The 17,494-nt window shown below is 43.9% G+C and overlaps 1 protein-coding gene across 3 annotated transcripts in view; it reads left to right on the forward strand.

Moving 5' to 3' along the window:
* LOC114847060 (glucosidase 2 subunit beta-like) overlaps positions 1-17,494 on the forward strand; it is a 94,186-nt gene that overhangs the window by 58,909 nt on the left and 17,783 nt on the right. For all 3 annotated transcript variants that reach the window (XR_008696663.1, XM_029136364.3, XM_055514617.1), the window contains exons 11-12: positions 4,486-4,555; positions 5,939-6,028. Coding sequence is in view for 2 of the 3 variants with exons in the window: in XM_029136364.3 (XP_028992197.1) it covers positions 4,486-4,555; positions 5,939-6,028 (160 nt within the window). In the remaining variant the exon portion in view is untranslated. The remainder of the gene's footprint in view (positions 1-4,485; positions 4,556-5,938; positions 6,029-17,494) is intronic.

Below are 17,494 nucleotides of genomic sequence, written 5' to 3' on the forward strand. Positions count from 1 at the left end.
ACCCTCGCTTACCCTTGTTCGTGCGCTTTGATAGCCACGGGAGGAATGTATTGGATTGCAACCGTTCGAGGGATACACCAAATTAGCCCGTTTTCTCTACCAAATGTTGGAAGTCTGAACTGAGCGCCTGCCAGCTTTCTGTCTCTTATGTTGTCTGAAATAGATTTTTTTTCTTTCCCTGCTCCTGAAGCTAACAGCGTTTGGCACCGTACCAAGATGATCCCAGATAAAGATATTTTATGAGATGGTGCAGACGAGTACTCTCCAGTGGGCAGCCCCAGTTATGTCGAGAGCGCTCCTTTGTCTGCGCGTACCTGTCCATCACGCGCTTATTCTATTTCCTGCACCTGCATCTCACATGTGATATTAGCTGTTCATTTATTTCTCGTCATGCAGACGGGCTGAACAGCACGTGTGTTATGAATGAACATGTCAGCAGCGTAACCTGCACAACCACCTACTGAGCGCTTTCCCCTCAACAGACAACGGTGATCATCACTTGCAAAACCATCAAATGGGAGCATGTTGATTCCTACAGTCGCATGCTTCCTGCTATTACAGTATGTTGCAAGATGACAGAGTTACCCCGGAAGGGGACCAAGTCATGAGCAGAGGAGACACAGAAGTAGGTCAGCTCCTAGGCGTTTGTTACATCATACATATTCATAAACAGCACCCAGTCGCTGCAGAGTGAACTCACTCCATGCAGACTGTTTATTCTGCTCATTGGGCCCTCTCCTCCGTTTAAATGTTAAATAGTCATTATGCATCATCGTGGTAATATGAGCAGCTGACTCTGCCTGCTGCCTTTACCACCATTTTGCTCTTTGAATTATATATGATGTACTTTTTTGGCCGCATATCGACACCTAACCATCCCAGTAAGTAATGCTAATGTTTGGTGTCGAAGCACGAAAGCAACAGACATTTGACATTTTGGTAAATTCAATTCATTTTCATTAGGTTCCTAAATATGAAGCTACAGCCAGTTTAAAGTACTGCATGGTGTATATGGGAGTAACAGCTAACACTCTGAAGTGACTGACTAACTAACTGACTGCTGGATTTAGCTTGTCTTTTAATACACACACACACAATTTGGCATCATCTTTTCATCATCAGTCCTGGCTTATATAACGTGACATAAAAGCGGTTGTTCAGCGATCGGGCCCATTCTTAATTTCAGTTCGACACTGGTGCTGTGGTTGTCCTTCAAATGCAGCGAATAAAGGGAGCGCTACAGGAGAGTGTGGGAGAATGAATGCGAACTGAGTCAGTCGCAGGGCTATGAATTGCACTGATAGTTCAAAACATGATGCTATTTCTGCCAGCTACTGTTATTCACTCAGGCCTAATACAATCAGACACTCCAACACAACGATTATGCAGGGGGCAAGATTGACCTCCTCTAAACTCACAGCTTCAGTTCTGTACTTTCATTTGCTAGATTTTGACAGATAAAAGGAGAACCATTATTTTTCCTTTAAGATACGAATGCTTTTTATTATGTAACACGTCTCCTTTGTCAAGCTAATTTCTGATAGTGTAGTAATTTAAACTCGTGGGCAGTTCTGCAGGTGACTGGTGATGTTCTCTCCCGCCGTGTTGACTTGGAATCAGAAAAAAAAGGCCTCTTATTCATTGTTTGAACCTGCCATAAACATTTCATTACAGTTCTGAACCTATATTCCAGCCGACTCCCCTCTCCCCACTCTGCAGTCAAAACAAGTTCGTCAGTTGAGGAGAGAAACTGTGGGAAATGGAGAAAATGGAGTTGGAGTTGAGGGTGACAGGAAGACTCTGAGGAGCTCATGCTGAAAATATTGAAGGCGAGGAGAACGTAGAAGTCAAAAGGGAGGTAAGCAGGGGGATGATAGAAGGTGCAGGATGAAAGCTGTTATGAAGGTCGCTAAATTAGAACCGACGTGCTGATTTTTATTTTAAACAACAGCCTTTTATAGACAACAGCGCAGACTCCTACATGAGCCCGCCGTTGTTATAGTATATCGCGGCTGGAGTGCGAGCGCGAGGTTCAGAGGTGGCCTCGCTGCGGTGCCTGTGTTGTGTTGAGCACGGACGTGGCGCGCGGTGCCCAGATTCCCCGGCTTCTTTTCTTAGAGCTGCAGAGAAATCGCCTTCCCTATTGATCCGTTCGCGTGTAAACAGAGCATCTCCGGTCTCCGGCTGGAGGTGTGTATGCTCGGGAGGCTTCCAGCAGGAGACGGCGTATACTATGCAGCGTATCCCCCTTCTCTTCTATATCGGTACACGGGTCCGGTGATATAACAACTCTCTTGATAGCGTCTGCTGCTAAAAGCGAAAGTATAGTTCACTTCCTCAGGTGGAAAATGTCAAACACTGGTCAGTTTTGCCTCAACGCGTTCGTTTGTTCTATTTTCCATATGAATAAACCTCACATACGGTAGTAGGGCTGTTATATAAAATGGATGTCAATAAGCTGATTTTTGAAGCCTGGAGACATTATGCTGATTAGGCTCTGTTTGCACACTAGCGTGAGACTTAGTATGAGTTGACAGAAAACAGGCGCCCGCACTTAATTTCCGCTGTGATTTTGGAGCAACATCTATTGACCATATGAGCGATTATCTAATCCTTGAAGTCATTAGACCATAGGCACAAGGTCCTCTCGGTGTAGTGTTCGCCAGCCTCAGGTTATGTCAGCCTGACTGGTGGATGGGCCATTGGAGAGGCCTTAATCGCACTGTGTTCCCTGCTCTGGGTGCTTCTGTACGCCTGGCTGCTCTCTCCGAGTCTTTCTTCTCCCTCCTTAGCTCTTCCCACACCGTCGTCACTCTCTCCATACACAACTGGGCTGCTGCGAGGGGTCAAATGTCGCCCACTTGGGATTTCTGCGTCTCTTTTTGTCACCGCTGAGCCCGGTGATTGGTGTGCGTGTGTGTGTGTGCGTGTGTGTGTGTGTGTGCGTGTGTGTGTGCGTGTGTGTGTGCGTGTGTGTGTGTGTGTGTGTGTGTGTGCGTGTGTGTGTGTGTGTGTGTGTGCGTGTGTGTGTGCGTGTGGGTGTGCGTGTGTGTGTGTGTGTGTGTGTGTGTGTGTGTGTGTGTGTGTGAGAGAGAGAATGTGTGAGGAGGACGGGCAGCACGAGAAATAGGGCAAGAGAGTATGTGAATCTGAGAGTCCGCAAGTGAAGAGATGGCTGGAGAGAACATTGTTGTGTATGACTGATTTCGGAAGGAGTTTGAGGGGATTGGGGGTGGGTTAGGGACAGATCGCTCCTTCACGGTGATATAAAAATAGGCATTACAACATGGAAAATCACAGTTGGCCGCTTGTACAAACCGCATCTGTACTAGGTTCGGCAAGAAATAGGTGCTCAGGGAATTATGTGGGGGTATCTTTATAGGCAACCAGCTGAGACCACATGCAAGAAACATGGTAATTGGTATTCAGGCCATGGCTGCGACAGCTTCCCACACAGTCCTTAACCACATACACATTCGTTCCTGTTGCCACGGCGCCAGGCCCAGCGAGAGTTTCCTCGACGACAGAGATGAACCTGTCCACTTCCAGAAACCGCTCCGCAAATCCCCAGGTCCATCAGCACCAGACAATTAAAGGGGAGACTTTCCTCCTTCTTTCTACCTTATCCCGTGTCTTCTGCTTGTCAGTGCGTCTGTTCATAGTCCACAATGTATATGCATATATTTCTCATAAAGTTCATTCTTGATAATTCCGTGTATATTTGGATACATTTGCAACAGTTTTTCTATTTGTGGAGTGCAGTGTAGATTTTTATTGTCGTTCCGTATAATGGAGGCTTGTGGTGAGAACTATAAACCCCATTTTTGTTGTATTAATCTGTGTAATTAATCTGTCCTTAGTTAATTATTCCTATGATGAAGCGTTTCAGCTACACAAAGGCATAATTACAATCTAGTGTCATTCCTTCAAAGATTTGTCCAAGCAACAGTTTCAAATATTTGCTCTCATTAAACACTGTAGGCATCGTGCTTCATATAGAACGTGCCGCACCCGTTTGAAGCAGGCCATTAAATTCACCTCATCAATATGTGTTATAATTAGGCAACCTTCAGTGGCCTTGTAATTATGACAACAGCATCAGTAATTACCGGTGACATGGTATAAAGGGCAGCGTAGACCCTAGGAGGCCAGGGTGGAGTGGTCTAATAGCAAAACAGATGGGAGACAGCTGCCTGTTCCTCACATTAGACCGTCGCATCTCCTTTGGATTTACAGCAAAAAGAGACAAACACGTAGACACACATTGCTGTGGGCACGTCTGCTCCTCACACTCTCCCTCGCTCTCCTTTTATTCCTCTAATAAACACATTCTGCGGCTCCCACACCTGGAAATACCATTTTTTCTGTTTACAGGCAGCCCTAGATATAACAGCCTATATTAAGAGCCGACTGTTTGGCAACACGCAGCTGCTGAGATGCAACAGCTCCGCATTGTTAATTCGTCTGACCTTTTGTTTTGTCTAGCTGCGGAGTGGGAGACTACCAATCTGAAGAAGGTGGAGGAAGCCTATGACACAGTCAACATGGAAATAAGGTAAGGGAACCATGACAAAGGGATGGAAGCGGGGGTTAGCAGCCACTGTCACGTATTTGTGGCTAAGTCCTCAACACTTTGCACTTCACGCTTTGCTATTGTAAGCAGGGCCTTAAAATAGACTCCATCCATCTGTGCTAAAGTAGTGGGGAAAGCTGCACAGTAATGAATTTGCTCTGTGTGATACCTAAGGCTAATTTTAATGAAGAAAAACAAACTCCATTGGTTGCCCACTGTGCTCTGGTGGGTAGGCCTTTTCCAACTCATTTGGTCGACTGCCTTGGAATGAATTACCCCAACTTCGTGGCATTTATTGCCGTAGCATGGCACAAATGAGAGTGGCAGCCCTGTGTTAATCCATTTTATGGATTCTTGTTTTTAAGCTACAGTCCTAATACACTGTGCGGCCAAACGCCAACATAGCGTGAGAGACCAGAAAGCCCGAGCTGGCCCGGCCTCCCGCTACATGATTCGTAGATGCTTTCACACAGCTCTGAGCTGGACAGCAATAGCTGATAAGTAGCTACTGTGGCCTCCGGCCGAGCGAACTGTTCATTATAGTGGGGAGAGAGAAGAGCCGACCGCAGAGATGGCAGTTTCCCAAAGGTCAGGATTCCTCCCCCGAACCTAGCGGCCGCATGAGGGGGAGAGAGAGCGAAGGAGCTGGCGTGGCTTCAGCTGCTTCACTGTGTGTGTTTTCATACCTTTTGTAAGTAGCGTGAAATTAGAGTACCTTATTTATTAGTATGTAACCTTTATGTCGTTTGCTTGGTCCAAAGGGCAATTTCCAACTGTTACGAACCGCTGCTTATCTGGCTTCACGCGCACAGCCTTCCCTGCTTTTATGACCCTACCCCCCCCCTCACACCACCCACCACTCAACCTTATGAACCTCAAGCCAAACCTTCACCCTTCCTAAACATTTACTTAACCCTATTAGCAATTCAGTGGTTATGGATATGGAAACAAGAGCCCGTGCACTATTCACGATTAGCAAAAAAAAAAAAAAGAGAAAAGAGGAGACGCCCTCACTAGCACAGATAATGGAAGACACTGCATGGAGAGTGAGTTTACAGGGCCAGCTCATCAACATGCTGTCGGAGTAGTCAGTCACCAAAGGTAGTGCAGAAAATAAATCTCCACTGTCAGCACACTTAGGAGTCGTTCAGAAGTTAATAAAGCAGTTTGTCAAGAAGTTAGAAGAAATGATCCGCAACCAACGTGTGTCTCACACGGACCAAATTAAGCGCTGTTGTTTTGCACCTTTATAATATCCAACATATTTGTTTCACCCGACACTCCTGCTGTGTTTTTAATGTCATGCTCACATGTGAACAACTACCATTCGGGGTGTGTTTGACACATGTATTGTGGTTTCCTCAGTGATCTCCAGAAGAAGCTGGCCATAGACTATGGGACAGACTGGGAGTTTCTGTTTCTCAACAGCCAGTGTTACAAGCTGAAAGTATATGAGTAAGTACTGACCAAGCGTATTTATACTCTTACACGTGACTGCACCTGGACAGAACAATCAAATGCCAGAGTTGTGACAATGTGGATCATTTGAATACATTTGTGAAAAATCAATTAGGTGCTCAGCAGGTGACCGTCAAACCCAGTGGATAGAAAAGTAAAAGAGCTTTAAAGCAGCGTCACACAATCAATATGTTAACCAGAGGCAGGAATCCATGTTAATCTGAGCAACTGTACCAAAACAAATCCTATCTGTAGCTAATGTGAACTATATCAGTGAAGCTCCGCCATTTAAAGTTGATAATTTGTGAGTCTCCAAGTCACCCTGGAGGAGCCAAACAGCTAAATCAACTAAATTTAATCAACAGAATGAGCTTCTTTTACTCTCTCCCGCTGCATCCCTATGGCCCCTGCTGGGGTAGAATCTGTTCTCCTCAGGATTGCTTGCCAGCTGGAGCTTTAGAAGCCTGTGGGTGGTTGCAGTTTTGAAGGAAAATTATTTGAGATCTGCACTGAGATCTGCACTGCAAATACTTTTCAGACATCCTTGGAATCAGTGGTTTTTCCCATGCCCTTATACACCAGTGTGATTTGTTTGCTTAGTTTGCCATTTAGGAGGCGCAATCTGAAAAGGAAGGTTGCACTTCTTGTACATGAGCCAGAATAATCTTTTCACTGTGGACAGTGGTAGATAAGAGTGTGCAACGTTTGTGGGATGACATCTATAATATCGATCTATATCTGAAAAGCTCAACTACTGTAATTAAACAAATTCACACATTGTAGGGAAGAGTTTATACTTAGCCAGAGAGAAATCTCAGTAAAAATGACGACGAGCGTCTCAGGTCTGGGAGGATTAAATTTAGCTGTTTTTTTTCTTTACAACCCAAGCAAAAGACTGGTAGAGCACAAAATGATGGAAATAATGCCTTTATCTGCAGACGTCAGCATGTGTGACTACTACCTACGGTGGGTAGAATTCCAAGGCCGAGCATCTCATTAGTTGGACACGTTCTAAGGCTGGAGGTGACATTCAGAAAACCTATTAGCGTTTCAGCTAACGCTGCTCTGTCCTGCTGTGCTTTGGATTTAGGGAAATGTTCTGTTCAGTCCAGCTAATTCTAACCAACCCATAATCCTCGCTGTAAGCCTTCCCCGTTGTAATTTGTGATAGCATTTCCAGCTAACACATGGAGGTAATGTTGGATTAATTAGCTGGCTGTACATCCACACAGGATCTTTCCAACTTTACTCAACCAAAGGATAAACAATACTGATATACAGTATGACTGCATCAGACTTGAATACAATCTAATTCTTATAGGCTGCATCACGTTAAGTCTCTCAGGCGGACAGCCGTCATGTGTGTTCTGCTACCTTTCCTTCCTTGACCTATTGAAATCATACACTCCGTGCTATTTTTCATCCATCAAATCATTGAAGAGCGCAGTATTCAGTGTCAGTTCAGCTGAAGGTTCTTTGACCTACCAGCACCCTCTCAGCAATGTACCCGTCCCCTCCCTGCTCCGCTTTATTCCCGCTGTTTGCCTTAAACTGAGATCCTGAAAAGACTTGACATTGACAGACACATAAACCAACGGCTTTCTATAGAACTCTCTCCCATGACCTCAAGTAGCGAACTAGCAGAGCTACAGTTGCGCTCTGCTAATGGAACGGGATCAGAAATTCCGCAGCTTTTTGATCATTGGTTGACACCATCTTAAATCCACCCTCCCTGGTGTTTAGATCTCTCACATTTGATTAAATTGTTCCCTTGTTTTTTCTTTTTATCACTGGGAGCCAATATTGAAGAAAAGTGCCCGAAGCCTTAAGAATTTATTGAGCTGCACTGCTGCTTATGTTTAATATTACTAATAGCTGTGCATTATTAAAATGATGGAGGCTCATCTGATGAGCGAGAGGGGTGTGGCAGGAAAAAGGCTTCAAATGTAAGTGGTTAAGCATCATTTGCTAAGAATAAACAGACTAACGAAACCGAATTGACTGGTTGTAGGAGTCTGGATTCGTCCTTGTTTACTCTAATATGCTACAGGCCTAATGTGTTAGTGCTGAAAGTGTGTCTCAGATGTATCGGTTGGTGCCATCTGAGATTTGTTCTTGTGCCGTTTCTGCACCTCTTTGTTGAATTATTTCTTCATCCCTGCTTGTGCCTTGCTTCATGATGTGAATCACTTATGCAAACTGGGGTTTGAAGCTTTTTTTTGTTTGTGCAAGGGAAAAGATATAATTACTTTGATTTTAAAGGCGGTTAAAGAGCCTTTTGTTGTTAAACACTTTCAAGTGAAATGATTAGTACCTAGGTTAGAAGCTAAATGCTCTTAGTCTCCTCTCCACCGGCTTTAGGCAGCCTTCGCATGCAGCAGCATTAGTGGCTACAGTAGGTTCATCTCAACAACTGGCCTAACTGGAAGACTTCCACACGCTGGCCAATCAGAGCAGAGAGAGACGGGGGTGGGGGCACACGAGTTCAAGTGAGCCCCCAAGGTCGGAGGAGCTTGAAAATCACATAATCTTGTATCAGTGGAGCCACTTTAAAGTCATTATTGCTTTATATCTCTCCCTAGACCGAGTTCCTTTTTTGCTTTACATCACATTTAAGCTGCTGAAGCAAGCCTTGAAAATTCACCCATTAAAAACCCATGTATTTGAAATGGTTTTTGGGGCGTTGGTGGGACCTTATCACGAGGCAGGAATTTGAAGCGCAGGGTTCTTTGAGTGAATCAGAAAGAAGCTTGGCAATTCAGTCAACACAGCCTGGCACAGCATGAAGGAAGACACCCCATAATGAGTTCTCAGAGGCGGAGTCCCTACCTACAGCAGAGTCTAATATTCCTCCTGTGGATTTGTTGACACTCCTCAAAGCAACTTAAATCGAAGGGCCTTGATTTATGCAAGACTGTCAGGTCAGATTGACTCAGCCTCTGCTCTCATGTCATTAGAAAGTACAGCACTTCAGTGAGTCATGCCCGCCACACTGGTTTAGCTCTGACAGAGAAGAGAGAAGGATAACGCTGCACAAGTGACACTTCCAACTGTCTGTAGAACATCACATGGCCTCAGCACTGCACCGGGTTCTTCTAGGGATGAGGCTCTATTAGAGTAGCCTAGAGGGAGCTGTTTCAAATTGGATATAAAATACAGCAGGGCACATAAAACAGCCATGTATGTGGTGCAATTTATAACAGCTGTACCGTAAATACTGTCTAGTTGCAAATAGGCTCTGACAGGAACATCGGGATCTTTAGACAGTAAGTTATTTGTTGTCTGCGTGCGGATGCCGAACATTTCTCTGAAAATGAAAAAAGGAAATCAGCAAACTTCTCGCTACTTGCTGCCATGTCAGTTTATCCTAGAAAGGAGAAAAAAGACCAAATTCGCTTTCAGTGTTAATGTTATTGCACTCAGTCATTCAACATGCCCAGCTACAGGGTGAAGACTTTACGCTATTACAAACTGATGTAACGCCAAAAGGCAAATTAGACTGCAGCTAACAGTCTAATGCATGCGTGCACACAAGTGAAATGAAAACCTCGTTTGCCCTGTTTCATCAGTGGCACAGAATGGCAGAAGGCCTGGTTAACCGTAATAGGAATGCTGTTGAAATAAGTGGTTGTGCTGCAGTGGCTGCTTATGCAGAGCCATGCCTTAGAGCAGCAGCACTTTGTCACACCCAGTAGCTTTCAAATTATTACAGATATGGCACAGACACTGTTGTTAAACGAAAGCATGAAAATTAACATTGCTCTTAATGGGTTGCTCATGCAATTAATTAACTTCAAAAGGTCATTTGACAATAACGGAGAGGGCAGAAAGATTTTGCTCACCTGCTTTAACACTGTCTACATGAAGGCGCAGCGCGATCAGCACATTAGCGGAGGAGTTGTGCTGCATCGCGTGCGTGGACGCTGCAGCCAGTCACCACGGGGGCATGTGTAACAGGCAGCTGGACTCATTTTCACTTACACAAAATCCTATTTATATGGCAATACGTAGATTAGGAATGATCTTAAGGCACTTATCATTACATATACGGCATAAGGTCAAGACCTCAAGGATTTGTAAAGGGAGAAAGCTTTACAAAAGAGTGGGAGTGAGTGGATAGTGAAGAGAGAAACAAAGAGCTCCTTTTATTTCCATATTAGAGCAACGTAAGGAGAACTAAAAACCCCAGTAACAATACGTATGTTGTACTATTGCCTTGTCAAGAAACTCTCATAAATACAAGCTAACCTGCCAGCTCAGCCCAGCTCCAGGAGCCTACAGTAAAACAGAGCTAAGAGAAGGAGGAACATTTCACTTAGATCCATCAGAATTGTCAGAAAATAATGCAACACCCTCGGGTCTGAGATGTTTAGAAGTGAGACCGCCCTATTCAAGACTGGACAGGACCAAATTTCCCCGTCTCCGAAGCACAGTCAGTTTAGCTTCCCGATGAATCATGGCCTCCTGCAACCAATTGTGATTCAACAAAGCCTCTGGCTGTCGAGATGATGAGCCCTTCCTGTAGGCAGCTGAAGTCATGTGGAGATTCTGCCCAGTCCACAGCAGGGGGGGCCATCTGAAGTAGCAGGAGCTTCCGCTGGGCCGGTAGACCTGTGGGCTGGCACTCAGCGCTGTGTGTGTGTGTGTGTGTGTGTGTGTGTGTGTGTGTGTGTGTGTGTGTGTGTGTGTGGCGGGGTCGTAAAAGCCTCGCGTCCCACCAGTCTTTGTTATGCAGCCAACTTCACGGCCAGAGAAGTGGGCAGCGAGCGCAGTAGCTGTGGGCTCGTTGTGGTGAAACAGTCTGGAGCCACGTTTTTGGGAGATTTCTTGTCTATCGCAGCTTGTCGCAGCGCATCCGGACTCGCTGTGTCTAAGTCACAGCGAGTTGATTTAGAGCCAACCTAATCACCCCTATTGTTTGTCATTATTGTCCTACTTTTCCAGTACTGTTGCAGCTGGAGTTAACTTTTCAACCACGTTCTGTTGAACTTGAATCAGGGTACAGGCACACTGAGCCAAGCCATCAAAGCATGAGCTGCACTTCATCACTTTCTCTTGATGGAGGAACCACAGTCCAGGTGGCACGTGTCCAAATAACAGACATGTAAGACAGCCTGCGTTTACCTGTAAAACATCAATTTAAAATGTGCTACAGATGCAGCAGAGGAAACAAACAAGAGGCAATTATGAAAATGTACACTGACACAGTTTGAGTAGTTCAAGGCCAAAATTACTGCTGACAGATATATGTACCTACCAGAATATTAAGTGAATTGATTAGAGCTTAAACTGTATCTGCTGCCGCTGCTGCTGTTGTTAATAATAATAATAATAATAATAATAATAATAATAATAATAATAATAATAATAATAATAATAATAATAATGTTCCCTACGAATCTGAGTATTTTAATTTAAACTAAAGTAGACAATGAATTCATCCACAGGTTCAACAGAGAGACCCAGGAGAGAATTAGGCATGAAGTAAAAATCAATAAGACCCAACAGCAAAGACTCTTAGTGTAAAAATCATAATCTTTGTGTTATCCAGGCTTTATATTATATTTCTTATCATGCTGTGACTCATTTACGGTTCCTGCTGTTGCAACCTGAACCTCCTGGCGAGATCAACAGGGTTTATCTTATCTAATCAAAACTAATATGATCTAATTCAGACACTGAAAACTTCAGTTAAATTGTAATTATGATACTCTGCAGCCCAAGTGTTCATTTCTTTTATAAGGTAGTGCTTTTATTTTGTTTTGCTCACTTAAGAACAGTAGCTGTGGTGCGCCTCGTTACATGAATCATTTACTTCTGCACTTCTGAATCCGCATATAGACAGAATTTTGAGTCAAAGGTTTCCATTTCTGGAAAGCGACACTCAACACATGTTGTCTCTGCGATCCTGCCAACGTGGACTAGTCTGATCTCGTTTAATGAACTCATTTCTAAGTTTGTGGTTACATCAGCCCGTCCGTGCTGGTTCTGATCTTCTAAGCTGTTATCTGTCGGTGTGTGTTGAGGCGTGGTGATCACTTGGTGCAAGCTGTGATATTATTGTGAAGGTTTACTCCCATGAATTTGTTACGTAAGGTTTTATGTGCTACATAATCAAAGCTATATGGACACGCAGACGTTTCTGCTGTGTTATTACTGAACATCTCAACTTAAAGCTCTTGCTGCAGCCTCGTGGGACGGCTTTGCCCAAGCTTCTGGAACTTGACTTCCAGGATTTGCTCCCATTCTGCCCCAGAAGCATTAATGAATTCAGTGCTGATGTGAACTCTGGTTTTTAGGTTCATATATACATCATTCCAGTCAGAGGAGCTGAGGTTTTTCACCTCTGTCGCTTTGTTGTGCATCTCTTACAAACATTATTGTGCAAAGCAGAAACCTTTGGAAGGCGCTGAAGTGACATGTGAACAGATGCTTCACCATCACTCTCTTAAGACACAGAGCTTCTAATTTTTCTTCATTTCTTATGTGGGAATTTTAATTATCACCTTAAGTTATGTTGAAGTAGATTTCCTAACACATTTTAGTGTTAAGCTCCAGTTTTTTACACCTTTGAGTTGGAAAAGTGTAAAATATTATTTTGAGCCAACTTACTTCACACCTACATAAGATATTTTAAATTTGTACAAGTTACATATTATTGTTTTTTATTTTTTATTTTATTTATTTAGTTTATTATTCTTCAAGATAAAGCTTATTTTGAAGCAGGTAATTAAACAAGTGTCTGACAAATCTAATGACATCTGTGTACAGTTAAAATTCTATAAATCTGTCAATGCCAAATGTTACTTCATAGCTTGCAGCAAGTCGCGGTAGGCATATCATTATCGCAATGTATAAAAAGCTCCAAACGCCTGTGGATGTGTTTTTTTCTAAACTACCAAGATACCATGATTCAATTCAGTGCATTTCAGACATTTTAATGACCCATACAGAGTGTTGTCTCCTAGTTTCCATCATAGCATCAACATGCCTCCACCTTCACCTATTGAGAGGCAATAAAAGTGTAACTTGAGCGAATGCAGCTTTAAATGATCTGCCAGAGGCTATTTGCCTCATTGCCCTTAGTGATGGCTCTAAAAGCTAAATTGGCTTCAAGTTGGGCTTGTTTTGTTTTTCGTCTTTTGCACATAAAATAGGCTTCTTTCGAGGCGGAGAGGCTCCTTGCGTATGCGTTATTATTCTTTCTTGGGTAATTTATGTGGGAGCGAGGTCTCTGCTGCGCATTCACCTTCTCGCGTCACGTTGTTTCATGGAATCGGAGCGTAATAAAATAAATAAAAGAAGAAGAAAAAAGCTCAAACTTATGCATTGACTCTCAGCTCTGTACAAAGAATTTCAAGGCCAAAATATGATAAGCTGTCGGGAAAGTGAACTTCAATCCATTTCATAGTAAAACCACCATACAGCATTTTATTAAACTTGCATTTGTGGTTCACCATGTGGAAAATGGAGGTAAACTGAAAAGCGGTCTGCTTTGAGTATGTCTTCTTTTAAAGCGGCTCTACACGGATGGAGGAAGGCATGAGCTCAGTCTCTGGGCTGCCTGTAAACTCTCGACTTGATTATCTGGTGAAAGGCATTGCACGGACTCCACCTCGCCATGATTATGATGCTCCTTTTGAAAGTCTGGATAATGTCATTTTTCACTAGTCTCACTTACTGGAATTTGATTCTGCGGCTGCACTTGGGGCCTGATGAGCTGACCGTCTCAATTTCAGGAGCACTAAAACTAAAACTCTCATCTGGCTCCACTTTTATTGTAGGAGAGAGACCTAAACAGTACAGCGCTACAGAGCACCTTGCATCCTACTGTACAGTAGGTGCTCTTATTATTAGATTCACTCCTGGAAAAAGCTCAATCAACTCAATAAAAGTGTAATGATGCCATAAAAGTTGTAATGAAACCTCAGGCAGTGACACAGTGGATGATTGACTTTTTCAGACACTGCATATTTCTAAAATGGTGTTCGAACAAATTGTAAAATGTGTCATTCAGAATTGTAAAAACACTGCATTAAAAAAACCTGGTGCAACAGGAGTAAAACCAGAAAAGAAACATCACAACAAGCAGCACAAACTATGTTATACCTTGACTACCTCTGCATTTTTGTAAGTCGGCCTCTAACAGAAAGTAAAAATCACCTCATCAGCACTTACCTGAGTTTAGTCAGGGGAATGCCCTTTTCCAGGTGCCCTCTTTATTCTTAGACGAATGTACTTAATGTGCATTGCAGGTTTTTTAATGTAGCTGCTGTAGTCCAGAATAGTACTGCACTCCGAATCAGACATACAGTAGCACAGAGGCAGCGCCGTGGTGTTATGACCAGTTAGAGCCTTTAACAAGGGTGAGGTCACAGCTGTAACCTACACCACAGACACCTCAGCAAGGTGTAGACTTGTTGACACTGTACCTAAAACTGGAGCTGCTGATTAAAGGACACCCAGCCCTGATGTCTTCACGCAGAAGTCAGGTTTGTGGGGAAAGAAAATGACAAACTTCCAATTAAAGTAGACACAAAATGATCGAGAACCTATAAAAGGCAAAAGGCCGCAGGCCCACATGATGACGCTCCCCCCACCGTGCCCACAGACTAAAGCCTTTGGGTCACGAGCACTTAGATTCCCTCTCTGAGCTGGTGAAAGTTGATTATGTTTATGGCCATGTTTAAGAGATCTGCATTTAAAGTCATCCTTTCTACCAAAATCACATTAAGTGTTAAATCTACCACCAGCTACATCATTATAAAGACTGTGTCACTGCCTAAACACTTATCCAACCGTAAATAATAAACTGATTGTGGAGTTGGTTTGCAACACCTGACGCTTTGTTTGAGAACACCTTCCACAGGCATCCGTGTGACCTCCACACGTTTTATGCTATCGCCATAAACAGTGTTGCTTGTCCTTAAGGTTTGCTTTTTAACAATTATTCATTCCACTGTATTGTTGCGTGCCCTTTGACCTCTGGCATGCCAGCCGAGTGTTCACAGTGTTACCTGTAATCCAATTAGCTAGTGTTGACGTTGCCGCAGTTTGCAGTGTCACCCTTGGTGAACTCAACCCACGCCGTCACATAGCAGTCTAGTGGGAGAATCGGCTTAATTGCCATCTCGCTCTCTGTTTCTTCCCCTCTTGACTGGATCTCAGTGGACTGAGAAAAATAAATATTCCTCTTTATCTTTTTCTTCCCTATGTAGCCGAAATGAGAAAAACTCGCTTGACTGTGTCAGAAGTGGAATTAACGGCTGTATTGTGTCGGTGAGTCTTATCTGTAAAGCGGAGATGTGGGAATAATGATGGTGATACTAAAAATAGGATGGATGCAGCAGAGCATGCAGGCAAACACGTTTCAACCTAGTCCTTGTTAATTTTATGATGATGGTGTTAATGTTGCCAAGAGAAATTATGGCTCAAACTATGAAAACAGACTCAGGTTTTTATTTCACAAAACCTTCATAGCTTCCGTTTAGCATTTAATCTTTGTGCCGTGTAAAAAAATTTAAAATATTGTGAAGTATGAGAATCTTAAATTGCTATAATAAGCTTTATTCAAGTTTTGTAATCTATTCAAGGTTCCACTAATGTGATTTTATGATTTTAAAAGGTTTAAGTGTAAATTTGTGTTACTGTGATTCATTAGGCAACATTTTCTCTTGCCTTGATATTAAAAAGCCCATAGAGCTTCATCAGGCCCCGCCCTCCACCACTGCTCTCTGATTGGCCACCTTGTGGCAATTACATTATTTTGTGTTGTCGCCTTTAGAGAAAAGCAAACAACGTGCATTTGAACATTTGAACATTTGAATCAGTGCTAACGCCGAGTGGAACTGTGCCTCATTCTGCAATTTTAGCGGCCAAAACCGTAATTACCTGCAATCATTGATGTCCCTGAATGCACCAAACGCTGCGTGATAAAATACTGCTAATGTCAGTGGTGTTGATTGTAAACAACAATGTACTTGTTCTGTTTGTCCGCAGATGGTTCTCCCGTGCAGTGTACTGGTAACAGCAATCACTTGTCTTTAACAAACTGCTTACATGTAAATTGGCTCCGTGGTGGTGTTGCCGTACTCTGCGTTAGCGTCTGCTCAACGCAGCCTTCCACTGATTTCCTTTGAAAGGCCAGTGCACACAGTAGTAGTAGTAGCGGTGATGTGGCAGCGCTAACAGTGTGCCAGGTGAGCTCCACCAACCACAGAGCCCCCTTTTACCGGGCGCCTGTTTGACGTGACTGGCAGCGGGAGCCGACATATTGGATGATGAATATAAACACTAATGCATCGAATCGGTGCGCTTATATAATGGGAACTGATAACTTCACTGTGTTCTTTCTCTCTGACCACCTGTGTCTGTAGACGCGGTGCGCGTCATTAAATGGGATTACAGCTGCGTTAAGTCTAATCACTGATTTCTTCTAAAGCACCACTGTATCTGGCTGTTGAGTCACGGCAACTGAACTTCTTCCTTGTTAGATTAAAACATTTTATCAGCGTCATCGAGAAGACTCGGTGAAGGACCGTAGGTTCAGGCTTCAGGTTCTCATTAGTTAAATACATTAGTGTCAGTGGAGAAAAGCTCTTGAAAGCATTGTTTGAAGCCACAGTTCAGTCCAGTGACGCATGCTTGGCCTCTTTAGGGCTAAGTGGCTGCAGCCAAGATATTTAGTGGCTTTGTGTGTGGCTTCAGGCTCTTTAACTCTACCACGGGTCGACTCGGTGGTGCAGCACATTATGGCAAACACGGCGGACAGGAACAGATGTTCAGGACCCCAATACAGGGTTTACTCTGGTCATTTTCAATGTGCCGCTGCTCGACCACCGTTTTCCCTGCTCTTTCTTCATGCTTTGTGTCCCCCTTTCTGCACGCCGTCATCTGTCATATTTGGGGCCTGTTCAGTTGGTGATTCAGATGCACACTCTGATTCTCTCCCACTCTCTTTTGTGCACTTTTATTTCTGTCCTTCCCTTTCCTCTCTCTTTTTGTTCCGCTGGCTGTTTCTTAGACTTATGTTTCCATTGCTGTCAGTCTCTTCTCCTCAAAGCCTTTGTCATCGCCCCTCCATTCCATTGGATATTTCCTCGTCCGTGTCGTGCTGTGCTCATTTTGCTACCGACTTTTAACGCGAATGCGCCTGTTTGACCTTTCCACTGTGTCCCATGTATGTGAGTCAGGCAGCCGTATAGAGCGTGTTTTAGACGTCTAACCAACCAACCTAGGCATTGTGAACATCCTTCAAGCGGCGCGTTTTCTTGCGAGCTGCCACGTGGCGACGAGCGTCCAAGGTCAGAGCCCTGTGCCCCCACACGGAGAGCCCAGCTTGTATCCTGCAGTGCTTGCCTGTCAGCAAAAGTGGGCAGCGATGGATGGCTTTGCCTTGAGGGTAAGAGAGCATGATAGAAGGGGGGTGGGTGCCGGCATACTGGGGTACTCCCTTATGGGACT

Source organism: Betta splendens, chromosome 2 (genome assembly GCF_900634795.4).
Source record: "Betta splendens chromosome 2, fBetSpl5.4, whole genome shotgun sequence".
Classification (NCBI taxonomy): domain Eukaryota; kingdom Metazoa; phylum Chordata; class Actinopteri; order Anabantiformes; family Osphronemidae; genus Betta; species Betta splendens.